We start from the raw sequence: 19,587 nt of genomic DNA, 5'->3' as shown, positions 1-19,587 counted from the left end.
CCACTAGAGGTCAAAATTTTCCCTGTACCCCTCCCCCCCTATTCTCCAGGGTTCTTCCCTTCCACAACCTCAGAATGCCATGAATAACTAGAGAGGGGGTTACTGTTTAGATCCTCCCTAACCCCGCCGATTACCAAGTGCATTCCAGTGGAATTTTCTCAAGACCAGAGACTGCTAATACTTTTTAAAGATTTTTTTTGTTGTTTTCACAAATACAATGCTAAATCAAAACACAGACACCTGCGCATGCCCACACTCGTGTGCACGCGCACACACACATCAACACTCACATACATAATACGCTTACTTCTTAGACAACTCTTTTTCTGTTGCGTGATTTTATATTCTCACCTTCTAACACTGTCTGCTAATAGGCAATTAAATAACTTTATCCATCTTACTGATTAGCCTCTCCCTGACCCCAACTAGACCTTAATTATAGAGTAAATGTGTCTCAACATTTTCTATCAAAGTGAGTAAGTCTTATTCATAACAGTCCAAAACTTTAAATACATATCCATCGGGATCCCTCGGTGGCGCAGCGGTTTAGCGCCTGCCTTCAGCCCAGGGTGTGATCCTGGAAACCCGGGATCAAGTCCCACATCAGGCTCCCTGCATGGAGCCTGCTTCTCCCTCTGCCTCTCTCTCTCTCTCTCTCTCTCTCTCTGTGTCTCTCATGAATAAATAAATAAAATTTAAAAAATAAATACATACATACATACAGACATATCCATCATCATGCTAAATTGCAATAAATCCATACAAATACAATACTCGGCATTTATAAAAAGGAACTAACTCCTGGAACATGTAACAACACAGATAAATCTCACAAATGTTCCGTTATGCCAAAGACATCAGCCTCAAAAAAATACATCCTGTATGATTCTACTTATATAAAGTTCAATAACAGGCAAAACTAATCTGTTATAACAGAAATCATATCAGAGGTTGCCTGGAATCAGAGGTAAGGGATTGGAAAAAGGCTTGAGGTTATAAATGCTCAGTATCCTGATTAGGGTGTGGGTTCATGGGTGTATGCATTTGTTGAAACTTAGCAAACTGAGCAGTTAAGATCCATGGTATGTAAACAACAGCCCACCAGGGGAAAAAATTTAAAAAATGAGTCTTTTGGTTCCACACTAAGATTAACGAGCAGTCAGTGGAAGGCATGTATACATTATGAACAAATTTTTTAAATGGAAAATAATAATCCTATCTAGTAGAACCCTAAATAAGAAAATAAATGTATGTCAAATATATTTACATGACCAAATTTCCATACTAGTATTCACAAAATTAATTTAAAACAATAGCTTTTGAATACATCTTAGTGATACAGCTATATTCTATTTTCACCAAAAAATGAAGTTTTCATAAGTTCTATAACCTGGGGAAAGAACACATGTACACTTAAACTAGATGATGAAAAGCACATTAATTTTACTGACCTGACAATGGAATTAAGACATCGAGATCCAAAAGGTAGTAATATTTTTTAAAGCTCCATGTCAATAATGCTAGGATTTATAAAACTTTTGGCTTATTTCAAACCAAATATGACAGAACCACAGAAAATTCAACAACTCTAGGGCTCTCACCATCTAAACTGGTTTGGAGAGAGGGACCCTGAACACGGACACAGATGTGCTATGCCCCACATAGGTCCACACTTTAACAATATGAGGCACAGATCAATGATGAAAAAAATCCACCTGAAAGGACTTTGATTTTTATCTAACCTTTCTCTGCTCAAATTAGGACACTGCTCTAAGATGGTAGGTCATAATCAAGATGGAGTCATTTTTTGCTCATCAAGATAAATTCCTCTTATATACCACATGAAGCTAATTAAAATACAAACCACAAAATGACTCAACCATGGACATCTTTCAAAGACTATATATTTTATAATGATAAATCATAAAAGTCATCATGTGGGTGGCTCAGTGGGTTAAGCATCCCGGCCTAGGTCACGATCTCAGTCAGGGTCCTGAGTCCTGCATCGGGCTCCATGCTCAGTGCAGTCTGCGTGTCCCTCTCCCTCTGCTCCTCCCCAGCTCGCTCTCCCTCCCTCTCTCCCTGGAATAAAACATTAAATTAAAATTTTAAAAAGATTATATATTTTAATAATTTAAAGCCACAAGTACCTTAGTTATTAATATTTCCTAGTACCTAGCTTTCCTGTAAATAAAAACTTGAAAAACTTCAAGTTCCATGTCCATCTAGTTTTACATGTTCTTATGATCAACCTTCCAGATTTTTCTCAAACTAGCTGACCTTCAATGGCTTCTTCCATGCTAAATTTTAAATAATAAGCTTTCACTTTTTCTATACTTTCAACTTATTCAGAATAAAATATAATTTAAATGGCATGACTGGAGAACAGTCATGTTCTAGCTGGTCAAGTATTTTGATTAAAATTATGAGGATTTAAAATACAATATGATACAATACTTAAATACAATAAAATGCAATTAATACCAAAACTCAATTGTAAATAATTTAAAAATTTATAGTAATTACTAACATAAAAGAAATTCATCATTTTGTGAATTTGGAAAATAACTAAAATTATCACTATTCTGGTAAAGTGATAAAATATCAGGTTAACAGTTTTCTGGGCATTAGACTGTCAGATAAATTCACTTCAATGACAGGATTTCCCAGTGCTATCCCATAAACAACCACTGAAAGTTTGATTCAACACATTTTCAAGTATTTTTTTTTAAAGTCTTGGCTTGTGCTTTAAGCACACCATCTGCCAAACCCTTTTAATCATAAAGAACTTACTTTCTATCTCATAAAAGAAACAGAACATGAGTGGAAAAATAATAAGGCTTCCATAAACTTTGATAGGAAAAATATCACCTTTTCTTGAGTTACATGTCAAACCAATGGAAAAGGGTGTTATTGGTACTGCAATCACCCCAGAGTACTGTCTCCACGGACTAACCCAAATATACAAGTCTTGTTGTATGGAGAGAAATCTACAGCAAATCAATATTTTTATTTTTTTGGTCACAAAAATATATCCAGTGCAGAATATAAAAAATGAGGGAAAGGTTACTGAGCCATTTTTTCTTTTTTTTACCCAATAATCCCAAACAATCTTCCTCTTTGTGGTTCTTCTTCCTTGTGGTCACAAGACTTTTTATTGATGCCCCACTTTTTATTTCTGCTCAACAATTATAAACCACTTCAATATTTTTATAAGCTTTAACTGGTATAATTTTATATATCACAGCATTTCTGTGAGGTGTCAAAGCATTATTAGCTTTATTTATAATTAATAAAAACCAGAAAGATTAATGTCTTACTCAACGCCATTCTTGAAGTCAATGGTAAAATTCAAGATTTGAGGGGATCCCTGGGTGGCGCAGCGGTTTGGCGCCTGCCTTTGGCCCAGGGCGCGATCCTGGAGACCCGGGATCGAATCCCACGTCGGGCTCCCGGTGCATGGAGCCTGCTTCTCCCTCTGCCTGTGTCTCTGCCTCTCTCTCTCTCACACTGCGTGCCTATCATTACTACTCAATTTAAAATAAAATTATAAAAAAAAAAATGATTTTATTTAAACCAAAAACATCTAGAAAGCTTCTCAGTAGACATTTTTGCTCACTCTGAAGATAAGCCTTCTCCTCAACTCCTTTGGTACATTGGGCAACTTCTAGTTGTGTGGCTAAGAATGGAAAGTGGTCATTCAATCAAAATAACCAGAGGACAGACCTGGAATGTGACTGTAATTACAGTTAAAGCATAACCAAGGGACACTTGGGTGGCTCAGTGGTTGAGCCTCTGCCTTTGGCTCAGGGCTTGATCCCAGGTCCTGGGATCAAGTCCTGGATCGGGTTCCCCACAGGAAGCTTGCTTCTCCCTCTGCGTCTCTCATGAATAAATAAATCTTTTTTTTTAAAAAAAAGCATAAAAAAATAAAAAATAAATTTAAAAAAGCATAACCAAGTGTATAGTTAGAGCCTCTGTCAGAAGAAATCATTTTTAACATTAAGTCCAAAATCATTCCTTTTATTTAATCTCTATATGGAGACAGATGAGCATTCAAAATACTGGGGCCCTACCCTCTAAGAAATCCTGGCCTCAATAAGCTATTATGGCTGGTAGAGTTCCTTACAGCATCTAAGCATGCTTAGAGGTGGAAAAGACAACTACTGGATAATAAAATATTCAGAAATGGGTTATCTGAAGAGAAATTATTTGTCAGTTTTCTTGGATACCATGCACGGGAGAGGCAATGGATCTGATGGTACTCAATCTATCTCCTGGTTACTAGAGATGTGTTTTGTAGTAAAATGATAGTTCATTAAAGCCCTCCTTAATCCACTTGAAGTAATCTCCATTCTCTATGATTTCATGCTCACCAAATAATCCTCTGATTAGGAATCTATTACTTAGAGACCTAGGTCCTGGGAATGATGCCCAGTGGATAACCTATACATATATATAGTCACCAGAAACACCTATTACCCTGTAAAGTAAGAAGCTATAAAGGCTCTTAAAACAAAGCCCTTGTCTGTCTTAGTTGATATTGTATCACCAATAGATGGAAGAACACTGCCTGGCATAAAATGGATGCCCCATAAATTTTTAATGAACCACTACTGAAAACTGGAATTCATAAGGATCAACACTGGCCAGCAATGGAAAAATGGGAAAGCTCAATATCTTAGAAGAAGAAAAGGAAAGAGCAAGCCATGTATAAAGAAGCAATGAATTTTTTTCTTTTTAAGATTTTATTTATTTGAGAGAGAAAGAGAGAGAACACAAGCAGGGGGAGGCACAGAGGGAGAAGCAGACTCCCCACTGAACAGGGAGCCCGACGTGGGACTCGATCCCAGGACCCTGAGACCATGACCTGAGGCACCCAGGCACCCAAGAAGCCAAGAAATAGTTATCAATCCTTACATAATCTATCCTCATCTAGCTGAAGATGTTAAAAGCCTTAGATCTTCAAGTTCAGTCCAATTCAGTCCTAAACTAATCCTGACCAAGACTGTGAAGTTTATTAGGTGCCCAACCAGTACTTCTAGTCTGTCATTAATCTTGCTTGCTTAAATGTGGTTGGCTTCCCCAAGCATCCTCATGCACTGTGAACCCTAAAGCCCTACAGGACTGAGCATGCCCCAGATCCTGGGTTGGCCATTCCGTTTCCTAACAGGAATATATTTTCTCCATAATCCCAACTTTATAGCTATGGTATTGCAATTGCCTAGAGTTTATCAAGTCTCTTTCAGCCAAGCGAGCTTGGGGCTGTAGACCTGATTCACTGTTCACTCTGGGCCACCCTCCCTGGATCAGAGACACTGCCTAACAGCAGGCACTACACTCCTACGGCCACCACCATGAGACATCCTGCTGCCATGCCTCCTGCAGCACCTCATTCAGACCTGAATTTGTCACTCATCCTTGAGAACTTTCATTTGGATTATAGGCTGCCCTCAATCTAAAAAAAAAAAAAAAAAAAAATACTTAAGTGCTTGCTCTCCCAGAGAGGTGCCCCTATTCTTGGCCCCAAGCCTCAATCCCTATGATGCTTTTAGTGAGGTCCCAGCATGTCTCACCCCTACATAAGCCAGTTATCCAATGAGTGATGTTTCACAAGCTCTTTTATAAGAACAACAGAATTCAACCCCTATTTCAGACAAAAAAACAAGGTCAGAGAAATTGAGGACTTTGGACAAAGTTACATGGTATTTCAATTAGCAAAGCCGACATCTATACTCTATTTACTATGCTTTGCTCCTTGTTCATTTTTTATAGCATCACACCTAGTGGAGGACTAAAGACTTAGCAGATACTCCATAAGTTTGCTTAACGATAGAGTATCTTCCATACCCATTTTAAAATAAATATCCATCTAACAGAAATCGCATTTCAGTGTCTATCTACACAATGCAGGAATACACACAGCAAAAGCATTGGTTTACCAACCTCCTTGACCTCTCACCTAAGTGTCCCATGCCCTTTGTCCTCTCCAACATGCTTGCACACTTCTGCCCCTCCAGCTGAGTTGCATTTTGCCAACTCGTAACATTTCAAATCTGTTTATGACACTTGCACTTGTTTCTGAAATTATGTAATTCAAATAAACATATGTAATCCAATGAGATGTAACTGTAAAAAGAAAGCTGTTGCTATGAAAACTAAGTTCATTGCTTTAGAATGACTTGACCAATGTGTTACGGCAAAAAAAAAAAAAAAAAAAAAATTTCTTAAATTACATGTAGGGGAAAGGAAGGGGAAATTGTATAATTCAAAGATGACTTTGCACTGAGATTTCAAGTGTCTCAATTCTTGCTGCACTTTTTTAAAAACTAGAAGATTACAGTTGACCCACCATTATGATGTCATACGTGCAAAAAAGCAGATGGCTCTCCAAGGAGCTAACCATACTTGTTTTACAACAAAAGACTGGCATAAATTGTGCAGTTGCATGTTGTAGGTTACAATAAAATATTTGGGGTATACATGTATTATTTTTTTGATGGTTTCTGTTGATTAAGTGGTCAACCATGTCAACAGGTCTGTGGATGCCCCTACCTCTACTATCTTCTTTTAGAAACACCTCCCTGGTAAAACGTTGTTCAATATACTGTTCACACTTCCAGTCTGAAACAAACAAAAAATAACCTCCCCTACACCACCAACAAAATGGACACACTATGTTGAATTTTCTACTGTGCTGTGATTGTGTGGCACACTGGTGTGTTTATTGACAAAAATTAATTTTAACTGTTTCTTGAAAAATTCTCATTTAAATTCTGTTCCTTTTCTAAAAGGATGAGATTTTCTATCTGAAAACATTTCAATTTATGCAACATATAAATTTTCTAAACTGTTTAAAATCTATCCATTCACAATTATCCGATGCTTCTTAAATTCTTCTGAAATGATACAAGTTCTTACAGACAGAACTTGTAGATAAACATTCATAATATTAATTTGGGAATAAGAGTATTTACTTACATTGGCACTGTCTACTAACATCCTCACCTTCGTTTTTCACACTTACATCAGGTGAAAAAAACTCTTAGCTACTTTTGGCAAGCCAAAACAAATACCCAAAAGCTGAGAAGTCAAAATGTATGTAACAAACCATAAATTTAGCAATGAGGTAAATGTTTTTAAAAAATTCAAGTTGCTTTAGGATTCTCCAAAAATGTTGATCAACACATCAAATGAAGAAGAGTTAAACCTCCAATAATATTAGGTAATGAAAAAAGTAGTTTTAGTTATAAAGGTATTTTTATTTTCAAATTTATGAACTCTCTTTTTAAGCAACACTAGTTAATGACAACTTAACAGCTGCTGTGTGATACTGAACTAATTACTTAACCTTCTTGAGCTTCCTTAATTGCAAAATGTAGTAATACCTATCTAATAAGGTGATGACTATCAAATGAAACATATGTAAAATGCCTAGCACACAACTGAAAATAAACTCATGTAAAAACCCTTCATACACACACACACACATACATACACACACAGCTTAGTATTCTTAACAGCAGGAGAATGAAGGGGAGAGACAAAGCATATGAATTCTCTAAAGTGTATATAAAACTGTGCATAAATGGCTATGTGCACTTTACTTGGGAAAGGGTCCACAGTTTTTCATCATTCTCAAAAGAATCCATGATGCCCCCAAATTTAAACAGTTCTTGTTTGTGTGTGTGTGTGTGTGTTCTAAAAGAGAGCAAGTAAACAGGTGGTGGAGAGGGAGGGAGGGAGGGAGGGAGGGAGGGAGGGAGAGAGAGAGAGAATCTTAAGCAGGCTCCACACCAGGTACAGAGCCCGATGTGGGATTTGATCTCACAACCCCAAGATCATGACCGGAGCCAAAATCAAGAGTTGGATGCTTAACCAACTAAATCACTTAGGAGCCCCATGATGCCTCCAAATTTTAAAAACTACTTTTTAATAACCTTTGACTGTATTTTCTCTGTTCCCAGATATATAATGTTTATAAAATTTGACTGGAAACTCAAGGAACAAGTTAAGTTTAAATTACTCAATAGCAACAACAAAAAAGTTCAATTAAAAGCATGATCGTGGCAAGATATATATTCTCCTTTTATTTCTCCTTTAAAAACACAAACAAATTCATTTGGCTCAAACTATTCCCTAATCTTGCCATAAATAAAAGCAAATATCTAAATTCAAAACCAAAGTTTAAAAAAAAAAAAAAAAAAACAAAACCAAAGTTTAAAAATCTAAACAACAACAAAAAAAAACAGCAATAGCAAAATAAAAAATCTGGGAAACTCCAAAAAGTCAAGAATTAAAGTCCTATTTTCCATATATAACACAATAACATTTCTTTTTTGGAGTTAATTCTTCAAATAAATTCATTCCCTTATTCTGACTCAAAGTTAACCACCTTCACTTCAAACAGTCGGTATATATATTTTTTAATTTGTGTAAATAGGAGACTATACGGCATCACAGAAAGGGCCCTAAACTAGGAATCAGGGACACCCACTGACTATGATGGCTGGACCGCAACATTCCACAGCACCATGATTCTACATCAAAACATGCGATCCAAACTAAAGCACTAAGTTACTTTCTATCCTAAAATTGTATTTTATTTTTTATTACTAAACAGAAACTCCATAAAAGAGAGGATACCTGACCAAAGATTTGATTCTATGTCTATAAGAAAATATACCTACAACAACAAACTTGAATTTCAGAAAGTTCTATCCCCACTGTCAATTTTCTCAAAACAGGACTACTCCGAGCAGGGTCTCGGGATCCCTGGGTGGCGCAGCGGTTTAGCGCCTGCCTTTGGCCCAGGGCACGATCCTGGAGACCCGGGATCGAATCCCATGTCAGGCTCCCTGCATGGAGCCTGCTTCTCCCTCTGCCTATGTCTCTGCCTCTCTCTCTCTGTCTCTCTCTGTGACTATCATAAATAAATAAAATTTAAAAAATATTTAAAAAAAAAAAAAAAAAACAGGACTACTCCGAGCAGGGCCCCAGTTGGGGCCATTTACAATTTTAGTTTAACATTAACAAGAACACCAAAAATGTCCACCATACCACTCCTTCCCCTAAGGTGAACAGCACTTACAAGAAAGATCTAACAGTGTACACAGACAAAAATAAACAGGAGAGAGAGCAGTTTGGTGTAACTTGATAGGTAAACTCTTATTTTGTATTTCACCGAAAGACACTTGCCACGGAAAAGGCAACTTATTTTAATCAACTTTATTTGCAAATTGCCTTTTCTAAAATAAGTAATTTTTTTCAATGGAATATAAATAAGGCTATGCATACCAAGGTACCCCATGCTCTCTTTCCCCATCTCCCCCCTCCCCAAAAAAATATATATATATATTAAGCATTTAGTAAGTCTGCCAAATACAACTCTTTGAATGTATTCCTGTAGGAGCTGAACATATACACAAAAGGCAAATCAGCATGGCAAGAGGTTTTCTGAAAGGCTGTGATGACTAATATTTCAGGACTGGAACGTGATAGTTATTAAAAGAAACATGAGAGGCGTTTTCCCAGTTCCTCATAGGCCAACATCTCCATCGCAAGAACTACTACAAACAGCATTCAGAGCTGAATTCACACAGTCGACTCTCTTAGGCCTAAATCATCTTTTGCAAATTTCCTCCATGTCACATATTATGACAATCAGCAATTCATTCGCTGAAGGTCAGATACAGGGCACAATGAGCACCATGAATTCAAATGAATTTTTAAAAAGGGGCAAAAAGAAAAACCAAGACAATGTCTTGTTGGCAACAATACCCCGAAATCCAGCAACAAGCATAACCACAGAGAAAAAAATCAGATTGTGATGACATGTTGGTACTGTTACCTCATGACATGTACCAAACACTTTCCTACAGATTAAAAAAAAAAGTCCACATAGCAGTTGATTCACACCTTTATACACAACTTTAGTATCAACCAAGGTTGTTTCAAATGCCTTATCTCATGAACTGGATTTCCAAACAAAGGCAAATGAGGCCACTTGGGAAAGATCACCAGAAGGCTTCACCACTGCCAATATTTCAGATTTAACAACAGCATGTCTTAACAAGTTAAAGTCCAAAGATTTCAGTCTCCGAATCCAAAAAGTTTGTATCATATTTCAACTAATTATAAGGGACAAAAGATGAAGCCCACATTTTCCTATTTGAGCAAGTAGAATTCAGAGATTATTTCTTAAGAAGTTAGTCCTAATTCTTTTTGTTATCCTCAAAACACAGTTTACCTGGTTGGAAGGAGTATAAATAAATATAAACTTGCAGATGGCAATTTGGCATACCAATCAAAAATTAAAATATGCTTGTACCCTTTGATCCACCAATTACATCTGAAAAATCTATTCCACGAAGTTTGGGATATAAATATAAAAATGTGTATTCACTGCACTACTTTATAAAGGTGGAAAAATCACATATGCTGATTAATATATGGCATGCCATTCAAAAGAAGGAGCTGGGTCCACATGTATTGACGTGTAAAGAACTACAAGATACTATGTACAGGGACGCCTGGGTAGCTCAGTGGTGTGAGCCTTTGGCTCAGGGAGTGACCCCCGGGGTCCTGGGATTGAGTCCCACATCGGGCTCCCTGCAGGGAGCCTGCTTCTCCCTCTGCCTGTGTCTCTGCCTCTCTCTCTCTGTGTCTCTCATGAATAAATAAATAAAATCTTAAAAAAAAAAAAAAAAAAGATACTTTGTACAGTGAAAAAAAGCAAGTTTCAGAATAACAGGTAGAGTAAAAATACACTTATGTCAGGAAAATTGTGCATAGGTGTGAGCATAGGTGTGAAACAGGTTTCATGTGCATAGGTGTGAGTGAATGGGTAGATAAAACTGCATAGAAAATGGTCTGAAAAGATTCACACCAAGCAGATAGCAAAAGCTACCCTCTGGGGAAGGAGAGTAGATCAACGTGTGTGGGTTGGGGAGCATGAGAAAGGAAGGGCAGTTTAAAAGAGGCACTTACCCTTTCTACACTATATACATCTGTATTATTCATTTATATCATTTATATACATAAAACATCTGTTCTTTATAGAAAGTTAAGAAAACGCAATGTTAAGTTTTAGCTAAATTCTAGAATCACTTATAAAAGATGTTGCAGGGATCCCTGGGTGGCGCAGCGGTTTGGCGCCTGCCTTTGGCCCAGGGCGCGATCTTGGAGACCCGGGATCGAATCCCACGTCGGGCTCCTGGTGCATGGAGCCTGCTTCTCCCTCTGCCTGTGTCTCTGCCTCTCTCTCTCTCTCTCTGTGTGTGACTATCATAAATAAATAAATAAATAAAATTAAAAAAAAAAAAAGATGTTGCAATTATAAAAAAAAAAGTAAAGACTGTTGATAGTCAAAAACATCCTTTGTAGATTTTAACCTCACGAACAGAGAAAGGTGGGCAGCATCAATCAGTAGTTACAAACGAATATGACAGCGTCTTCACAAACAAGCAAGCATCATTCAGAGAACTGAAAGATTGGAACACTGAGACTATAGAAGATTTTGAAATCAGAAACATCATTAAAAAGATGTCATCGTTCCAAACGTCCCTTAGAAATTCAGTTTTAACAATGAATTCCATTACTTTGGTACAGAAGGTATACTATGGTGTGGGGATGCTCTTGTGATTTAAAAACTGGCATGTATAAGCAGCTACACGATATGAGGGGTTGACTCTTACCTGTACATTTTCTTCTGTAACCTGAATTTCCGCAGTGTAAACATAATCAATTAACATCCTCAGGGTCCAGCCATCTACCTCTTTTATGCGAACTCTCTTTGCTCGGCTCTCACTCATCTCACCTAAAACACGAAGGAGAAGAGTGACGCTACAGCAAGACACTGTTGTGAAGACACCAATGCCATTTTCTTGCCACTCACTGTATTTTGTAGGCAACACAATCAGTCGCTTTTTGCAGGCCTAAAGCATCCCATCACCTCCCCCTGGAAGCTAATGATGAGCAAATGACGAAATGTACTTTTGTTAGTCACCTGTACCTGGAAATCACATCTCAGCAGTGAGCTTGCCATGTGCCCAACTCTAGCACCTGTGGCACTGTCGGTTCAGCATCTGACGCCGTCCATGCTTTTGAGCAGTTTGGGTTTTTTGGTCCATGCTTTTGAGCAGCTTTTCTTTTTGGCTTTCTACTCATGACTAGAAGAGTCACAATGTTACCCCCTCGGGCTAACAGCAATGAGCACTTGCTAAGGAGGACTCACTTGGTTAGCAGCGTTCACCCCACAAGCACAGCAGTGCCTGCCACGGGCATGAGTGGCCTACGCTGGACACAGAGGCTCTGTCCTCCGAGACAGCACCACCCTCATGCAGGAAACAACCAGAACATAAACTACAGAAGGTGGTGAGGGAACGCAAGACAAGAGGGATCATAAAAGGGTTAGTCAAGGACAAGGGCTTATTACAGGGCTCTTCTAGCCCAAGTTCTGTTCCTGTTTGTCATCTGCGGTAACTTCATCCACAAACGGTAGATCCCTTCCACACCAGCACTTCTTACTGAAGCCAGACACTCTGCTACGTCACTGACTGCTAGAAAGTGCTGTAGGACCCTCCTCACTCCCTTGCTCATTGAGCTAACTGAACGTGCAAGGACCATAAATAAGATCCCCTCTTGTGGAAACAGGGAAGCAGAAAAGAGAGGGGAGCTCAGGGAGAGAAAGCAGGCAGCAGGTGTGAGCACACACACATGGACAATAAATATAAAAAGACCCAAGACATTGGGAGACATAAACCACCGAACGGCGGGGAAAGAAAACTTCAACGTAAAAGGACGAGGACAGTCTACGAGTGATGTCGAGTGCTCTGAGATGCCTACGGAAAAGCTCTGGTGCCATTAGGTTTCAAAGATAAAAGCAGCAGCAGCAAAACCATGCTGCCCCCGCTCACCTTCACCTTAATCCAGCATCTCCTGTTGGAAAAACAACAGAACAGCCTCAGGATTTCTTGAAAGTTCACTTCTTTTTTAGCCATGGTACACTGTCTGTGACCATAAGCTATTACAAAAGCCTACAGGAATCCTAATTACACAAAATTCCTCAGTAAACACAAACCCTGGGAGGACAGAAATAATAACAGCGATGGACATTTAACTGCATGCTTCCCTGGAGATCAGCTCTGACATGCTCTCAGAAAGGAGCTGTTCTCCTAAGAGCTAAAGTATCTCAAAAGTATCCGGCCACTTCCCGGGGAAGGTGAGGAGGGGCCATCCCCCGGGACCAGGAGGCAAGGGAGACAGGTAATGAGAGAAAGGTATACAGGCCTATACGGTAGGAAGACAAGGGCCTGGATTACGTGTCTGCTGCCTCAGCACATTTTTTTCCCACTAAAAAAAGGGAGGGAAAAAGAAGGGTTGAGAAATACAATATGTAGTTCTTCATCTGCAATACAACACATGTCCCTATCCTACTCTCTCTGGATCTTGTACACAGATGGGATTTGCATCATCTGGAAGCTCTTTTGTGTCAAAAGTGAAGACACTGGTAATTCCCACTTGGACTGTAGACAGAGGCCACAGCTAATTCATCTGTAGGGCTCCAGTGATGCGTAAAGCCCTGCAGGGCCTGAGGCCACACATGGATAAAGCCAGGTACTGAGCTCTCCAGAAGTGAACTCACCTCTCAGGACCCAGCCGTGACCTAGCTTAGACTTTAATTTATACATATATGACTGAAAAATTAGTCCTATGCCAAGCACCTTTTACTATCACAGGTTTTTAAGATTTTATTTATTTATAAGAGAAACAGAGAGAGAGGCAGAGACATAGGCAGAGGGAGGAGAAGCAGACTCCCTGCAGGAGCCCGATGTGGGACTCGATCCCGGAATTCAGGGACCGTGTCCTGAGCTGAAGGCAGATGCTCTACCGCTGAGCCACCCAGGCATCCCTACAGTTACATTTAGTAAATAAATTTTATTCCATTACTCTTCAAGTTCACGTGTGATCTAGTCATTATCGTCCTTTTGTCTGTCATTAGTTCTGGGTTACAAAGAAGCTACTGACATACCGGTATTTTCATTTTGGCAAGCTGACCTGGATGCCCCTGCCAGCACCGTCTGTGATGGTCATGGCACGTAACTCCTCAACTCTATTACTAATCTGAGGCAAACATGGTAGCTGCATTCCTCCGCCAGTTTTGGTCAAGTTTGACTCACTTCTAGAAAAGGTCTACTAGACCCTCAAAGGGAGAAAAAAAGAAATAGCACTCCCTCCCTGTCCTTCCTTGAGATGTTGGGTCCACTCTAATAGACATCTGGCATTCACAAGGGGAAGCGACCTCGGGATAACATTTTCACTGCCAACGGAAGGACAGAGACACAGAAGGAAGTGGGATCCCTGAGGAAATTCTCAAGCTGCAGATCTGACTATGCCTGGTGTCCAGCCGACGTCCCAGTTACGAGAGAATACATGTCCTTACCATTTAAACCGGGGGGTTTCTGTCATGTGCAGCCTACAACAGCGTAACTTAGGCTCTTTATGCACAAGACCCTATTTCATTTTCTTCACAGCAGTTAGCAATATCAGAAATTACTGTTTCTTTGCATTTACTCTCTACCCTCTCCTCTTCTTCCAAGGAGAATCATGAGAACAGGGACTTATCTGTCTTGTTCATCTCTAAAGCCCTGATAATGCCTACCACAAAAAACATGCTCAATAAATATTCTTTGATGAGTGAAAGTGAAAGCACTTTGATGAGTGAAATGATGGTCTACTGTTTCGTATTCCAACTTACCGAATCATGTTCAGTATGACAAAGAAATCATCAAAAAGCACAAAACAAAGGAGTAAAACTAAAAATTCAGTATCTCCCGCTAGATATCAGATAGATATTTTAGCCTGAGGCACTAAATAAGCCTCAAATGTATTTGTAAGAGAAAAAAGCATTTTAAACATCGCATTTGTAACAAGTAATTTAAAACATAAGAACCCAATCTGACATACACTTTCTCAAGTAACAGTTAAACCACCTGGCCTTGCTCTAAATAGGCCCATACTTCACAGAGTAAAAACCTGTGAATATATCACAGAATTACTTTTCACCTCCCTTCTCTACCCAAATACTTGGAATTACGATGAGTAACAGAATTCTTTTTTTAAGTGACAAAATCTGAATGAAAAATTCCCCTACAATTTATGGGAAATTAAAAACAAGAGCCAAAAAAGAACATCTGCATATTCCCCACTTCTTAATAGGTGAGTCACAGGAAAACAAAAGAAGAGTAGGGTAATGCCCTATGCCACTGCAAATACTTCTGATTATCCACTAAGCAGGAGAAAATAAATATACATAATGTATGATGCAATGCAAGCATGGAAAGGTCTACTGGTTGGCCTCACTATATTTTTTATACTAAAGTTTAACAGAGCTTCAGATCAAAAAAAAGAAGACCAGAGAAAGAAATAATGGACTCATATTCTAGCAAATCATAAAAAAAAAGTATGTACACTAAACCCCTAGACCAAATCTCCTAATCTTCCTTACCTGACAAATGATGTACTACTCAGTGGTTTCAAAGATTGCCAGAAAGGTGAATAGCACCTATTGCTACAGAACCATAAAAGTCAAGCCTAATAAGCATATGAAAAGATGCTAAACTTCATCAGTCATTAGGGAAGTGCAAATTAAAACTACAAGAGATGCTATTTTACACCCATCAGAATGACAACAAGTTAAAAAAAGTAACGTGTTGACAAGGATGTGGAGAAATGGGAAGGAACCCTCATACATTAGTGGTAGGAATGTAAAATGGTGCACTTTAGAAAACAGCATGGCAATCCTTTTTAGGTCAAACAGAAATTTACCATAGGACCCAGCAATTCCACTCGTACATATCTACTCCCATGAGAAATGAAAATAAATGTCCACACAACCAACTGTTCATGGATATTTACAGCAGCACTATTCCTAATAGCTAAAAGTTGGAAAAAACCCAATGTCCATCAACTGGTGAATGGACAATCAAGATATGGTATATCCATAGAATTGTATCTATCTAGCAATAAAAAAGAACAAATTCATGATGCAGATTATGACATGGATGAACTTCAAGATCATTCATGTGGGAATAAAAATGTTCCAAAATTGATTTACCACTCAGTACATTTACTAGAAGTCACCGACCACTACACCTGAAATGGATAAATTTTATATTATGTAAAATATGTCTCAAAAACGTGAAAAAAACCACAATTGAGGTATTCATTTTATATATATATCAGAAATTAATAGTATCCTTATTTTGCATCTACCTTCATATATCACAGTCTGAAATTTGACTACATATAGAAGGTATATCCTCAGTCAGAAACAGGTAGGACTGCAAGTACCCACCTACCAGTTAACTGAGATACAACTAGGAATATTTATAGAATCAGAATATCTTCAGGGACTCTCATTACCATCATTAAGCAAAGCCTTCATATTCATAAATTGGGTATCAGCTAAAACATGAAGAGTTGGGAACTGTCAGACCACAAAAAAAAAAGAAGTGCAAATGAAATGTGGTTTAGATCACAAAGTAAACAGAAAAGAAAGAAAAGGTGTAACAAGATGTACCATCTCTATCCAACATTCATGTTTCTAGATATCTAAGGCTCAAGGAAAGTGAAGACTCTAAGTGCCACCTTTTGAAGGGAAAGGAAACTAACCTTGCTGTTGCAGTTTTAAGTTCACCACTATATTTCTGTAACTCTGTGGAAAATAAAACAGTCATCAAAAAAATAGTCTAAGGCTTCCTCAGTATTCTACTCTTGTAGAATATAAAGACATTTAGAAATTTCAAGTATAAGAAAAATGATGGATCATATGGTATGCTTATTTGTAACTTTTTGAGGGACTTCCATACTGGTTTCCACAGTGGCTACACCAAATTACATTCCCATCGGCAGTGCACAAAAGGTCTTTTTTTTTTTTTCCTACATCTTTGCCAACACTTGTTATTTCTTGTCTTTTTGATTCCAGCCACGTGGACAGGTGTGATTTGCATTTCCTTGATGATTAATGATGTTGAGTACAATTTCACGTGTTTACTGGCCATCACATTTCATGTGTTTATTGGCCATCACTGGTCTTCTTTGGAAAAATGTCCCTTTAGGTCCCCTGTCCATTTTTTAATTGAATTATTTGGTTTTGGGCAGCTCGGGTGGCTCAGCGGTTTAGTGCCACCTTCAGCCCAGGGCATGATCCTGGAGTCCCGGGATCAAGTCCCACATCGGGCTCCCTGTGAAGAGTCTGCTTCTCCCTCTGCCTGTGTCTCTGCCTCTCTCTGTGTCTCTCATGAATAAATAAATAAAATCTTTAAAAAAAAGAAAAAAGAATTATTTGGTTTTTTTTAGTGTTGAGTTGTAGAAGTCCTTTATATATTTTGGATTTACCCAATAAAATCAAAAACATTAATTAGAAAAATATATATCTACCTTTATGTTTTTTACAGCATTATTTATAATAGCCAAGATATGAAAGCAACCCAAATGGCCATCAAGAGATGAATGGAAAAAATAAGAATTTGGTACATATAAAAAATATTATTCAACTATAAAAAAATGAATGAGATCAGCATCTGAGCCATCATAGATGGACCTAGAGTATACCATGCTAGTGAAATAAGTCAGACAGACAAAGGCATATACCATAAGATTGTACTTATATATGGAATCAAAAACACAAAAGAAGCAGAAACAGACCCATAAACACAGAGAACATGTTACCACAGCAGAAAGAGTGGCAGGATGGGCAAAATGGGTGAAGGGAAGTCGAGGATACAGGCTTCTAGTTAGTGAATGAATAAGTTACAGGGCTAAAAGTCACAGCATAGGGAATATTCAGAAATGCTGAATCACCATGTTGTATACCTAAAACTAATGTAACACTGTGTGTCTGTTATTCTTCAATTAAAATAATAAAAACAACCATAATTACTGCCAAAAATTCTGTATTTTCTATGTGCCAAGTAAAATGCTAGGAAATTCACACGTATGATCTAATTTAATTTTTACCAAAATCCTAGGAAGTGAGTAATACAATCATCCCTCTTCTCCAGACAGAGAAACTGAAGCATAAAGTGATGACATGAGTTTCCCACAGTTTCTAACAAGGAGGTAGCAACCGCAGTGTCATGTGAGAGAATGCCACTTACAGGGGACAGCACTCCACTAGGGACTTCCTAAATTAGGCCAACACATTCCAGCTCAAACCCTCCTCTCACAAGCCTAGAGACTCTGTTGAGAAAACTGTCCAGGAGAAATAAATAAGACCTGAACCATGAGACTGAAACGAATCCTAGGACATAAAAATTTGACTAGTCCCATTTCATCAGTATCGACTTTTCAAATCGGCCGCAGCTAAAGGCACCCTCCCAACTTGGCTCAGAGCCCTCTGCTGCTATCCTTCCCATGTTCTTGATTATTTAACTCCGTTCAGGACCAGCAAGGCTGCAACAGGCTGAATAGTGAGGGGCCTCCAGGCACCCCTCTACTAAAACACTAAGCTCATCCTCCTTACATGGCCTGCTGCACTTCTCTTCATCTGTGTGAAGCCTTTAATCCCATCAGGTTTCAGGAAATGTCAGATCCCCTTCTCTCAGGGCTGCCCGTCACAGCCTTTACCAGCAGCATCAATGCTTTGGGCACCCACATCGTCCATATGCTACTACATATTTAAAGTGTGCATATCATTACTGGGGCAGGAAGCACGCTTACACTGTTCTGTATTCCTTGAAGTATCTGAGCAAAATCTTAGGCACAAGAAATACGTCATGACTTCTAAAGTATGAATAGCTTTGTATTTGTGCTTTTTTATATAACTACATTTGTATTTAGAAGTATTTTGTTTGTCCTATCAATGTTCTTAAGATTATAAGCTCACTGTTGGAACATATAACAACTTCATTTCTTATTTAAATGCAATACATGTTTAAATTTTTTTTTTTTTTTTTTTTTTTTTAAGAATGAGGTTAAGGGAGAACCTAGATGGCTCAGTCAGTTACATGTCTGACTTCAGCTCAGGCCATGATCTGAGACGTGGGGTCAAGCCCCACGTCAGGCACCTGCTCAGGGAGGAGGCTACTCCTCCCCCTGCCTCTACTCCTCCTCCTGCTCGTGCGCTCACTCTCTTTCTCTAGCTCTAAAATAAATAAAATCTTTAAAAAAAAAAAGAAAAGAAGAATGAGGTTAAGGACTTTAAGTGTTACGGGCATAAACTACTTTTTCCCCAGAAGTACTGAAATCATTCTATGTATTTTTACAGTTACCTAAGTGTTCACCCTATTTTTATATATATATCTAAGTCAAAGGATATTAAATAAACATCTCTTTATTCATAAAGAATACATGAATATGTGAAAAGCATTTTTAAAAATGGAAACAGTAAAAACACTTTTCTTTTGCCAAAATAATAAAGTGCCAAAAGTTGTTATAAATAGCAGGAAAGGAAACTAAGCCAATATATGTAAATATAAATATAAAGGGGAAAACTGAGAATAAAATCGTGACTATGTGAACGTAATGTACACATACACACAACATGATTATAAAAACGGAAAACAATGAGGAAAAAGAATTCGA

The 19,587-nt window shown here is 38.3% G+C and overlaps 1 protein-coding gene across 1 annotated transcript in view; it reads right to left on the bottom strand.

Moving 5' to 3' along the window:
* KLHL2 (kelch like family member 2) overlaps positions 1–19,587 on the bottom strand; it is a 97,717-nt gene that overhangs the window by 52,442 nt on the left and 25,688 nt on the right. The window contains exon 4 of the mRNA XM_077846566.1: positions 11,697–11,818. Coding sequence (XP_077702692.1) covers positions 11,697–11,818 — 122 coding nt within the window. The remainder of the gene's footprint in view (positions 1–11,696; positions 11,819–19,587) is intronic.

The sequence above is a fragment of the Canis aureus genome, chromosome 13 (assembly GCF_053574225.1).
Source record: "Canis aureus isolate CA01 chromosome 13, VMU_Caureus_v.1.0, whole genome shotgun sequence".
Lineage (NCBI taxonomy): Eukaryota > Metazoa > Chordata > Mammalia > Carnivora > Canidae > Canis > Canis aureus.
Note: the sequence above shows the minus strand (reverse complement) of the source record. Positions and strands in the feature narration are given on the sequence as shown.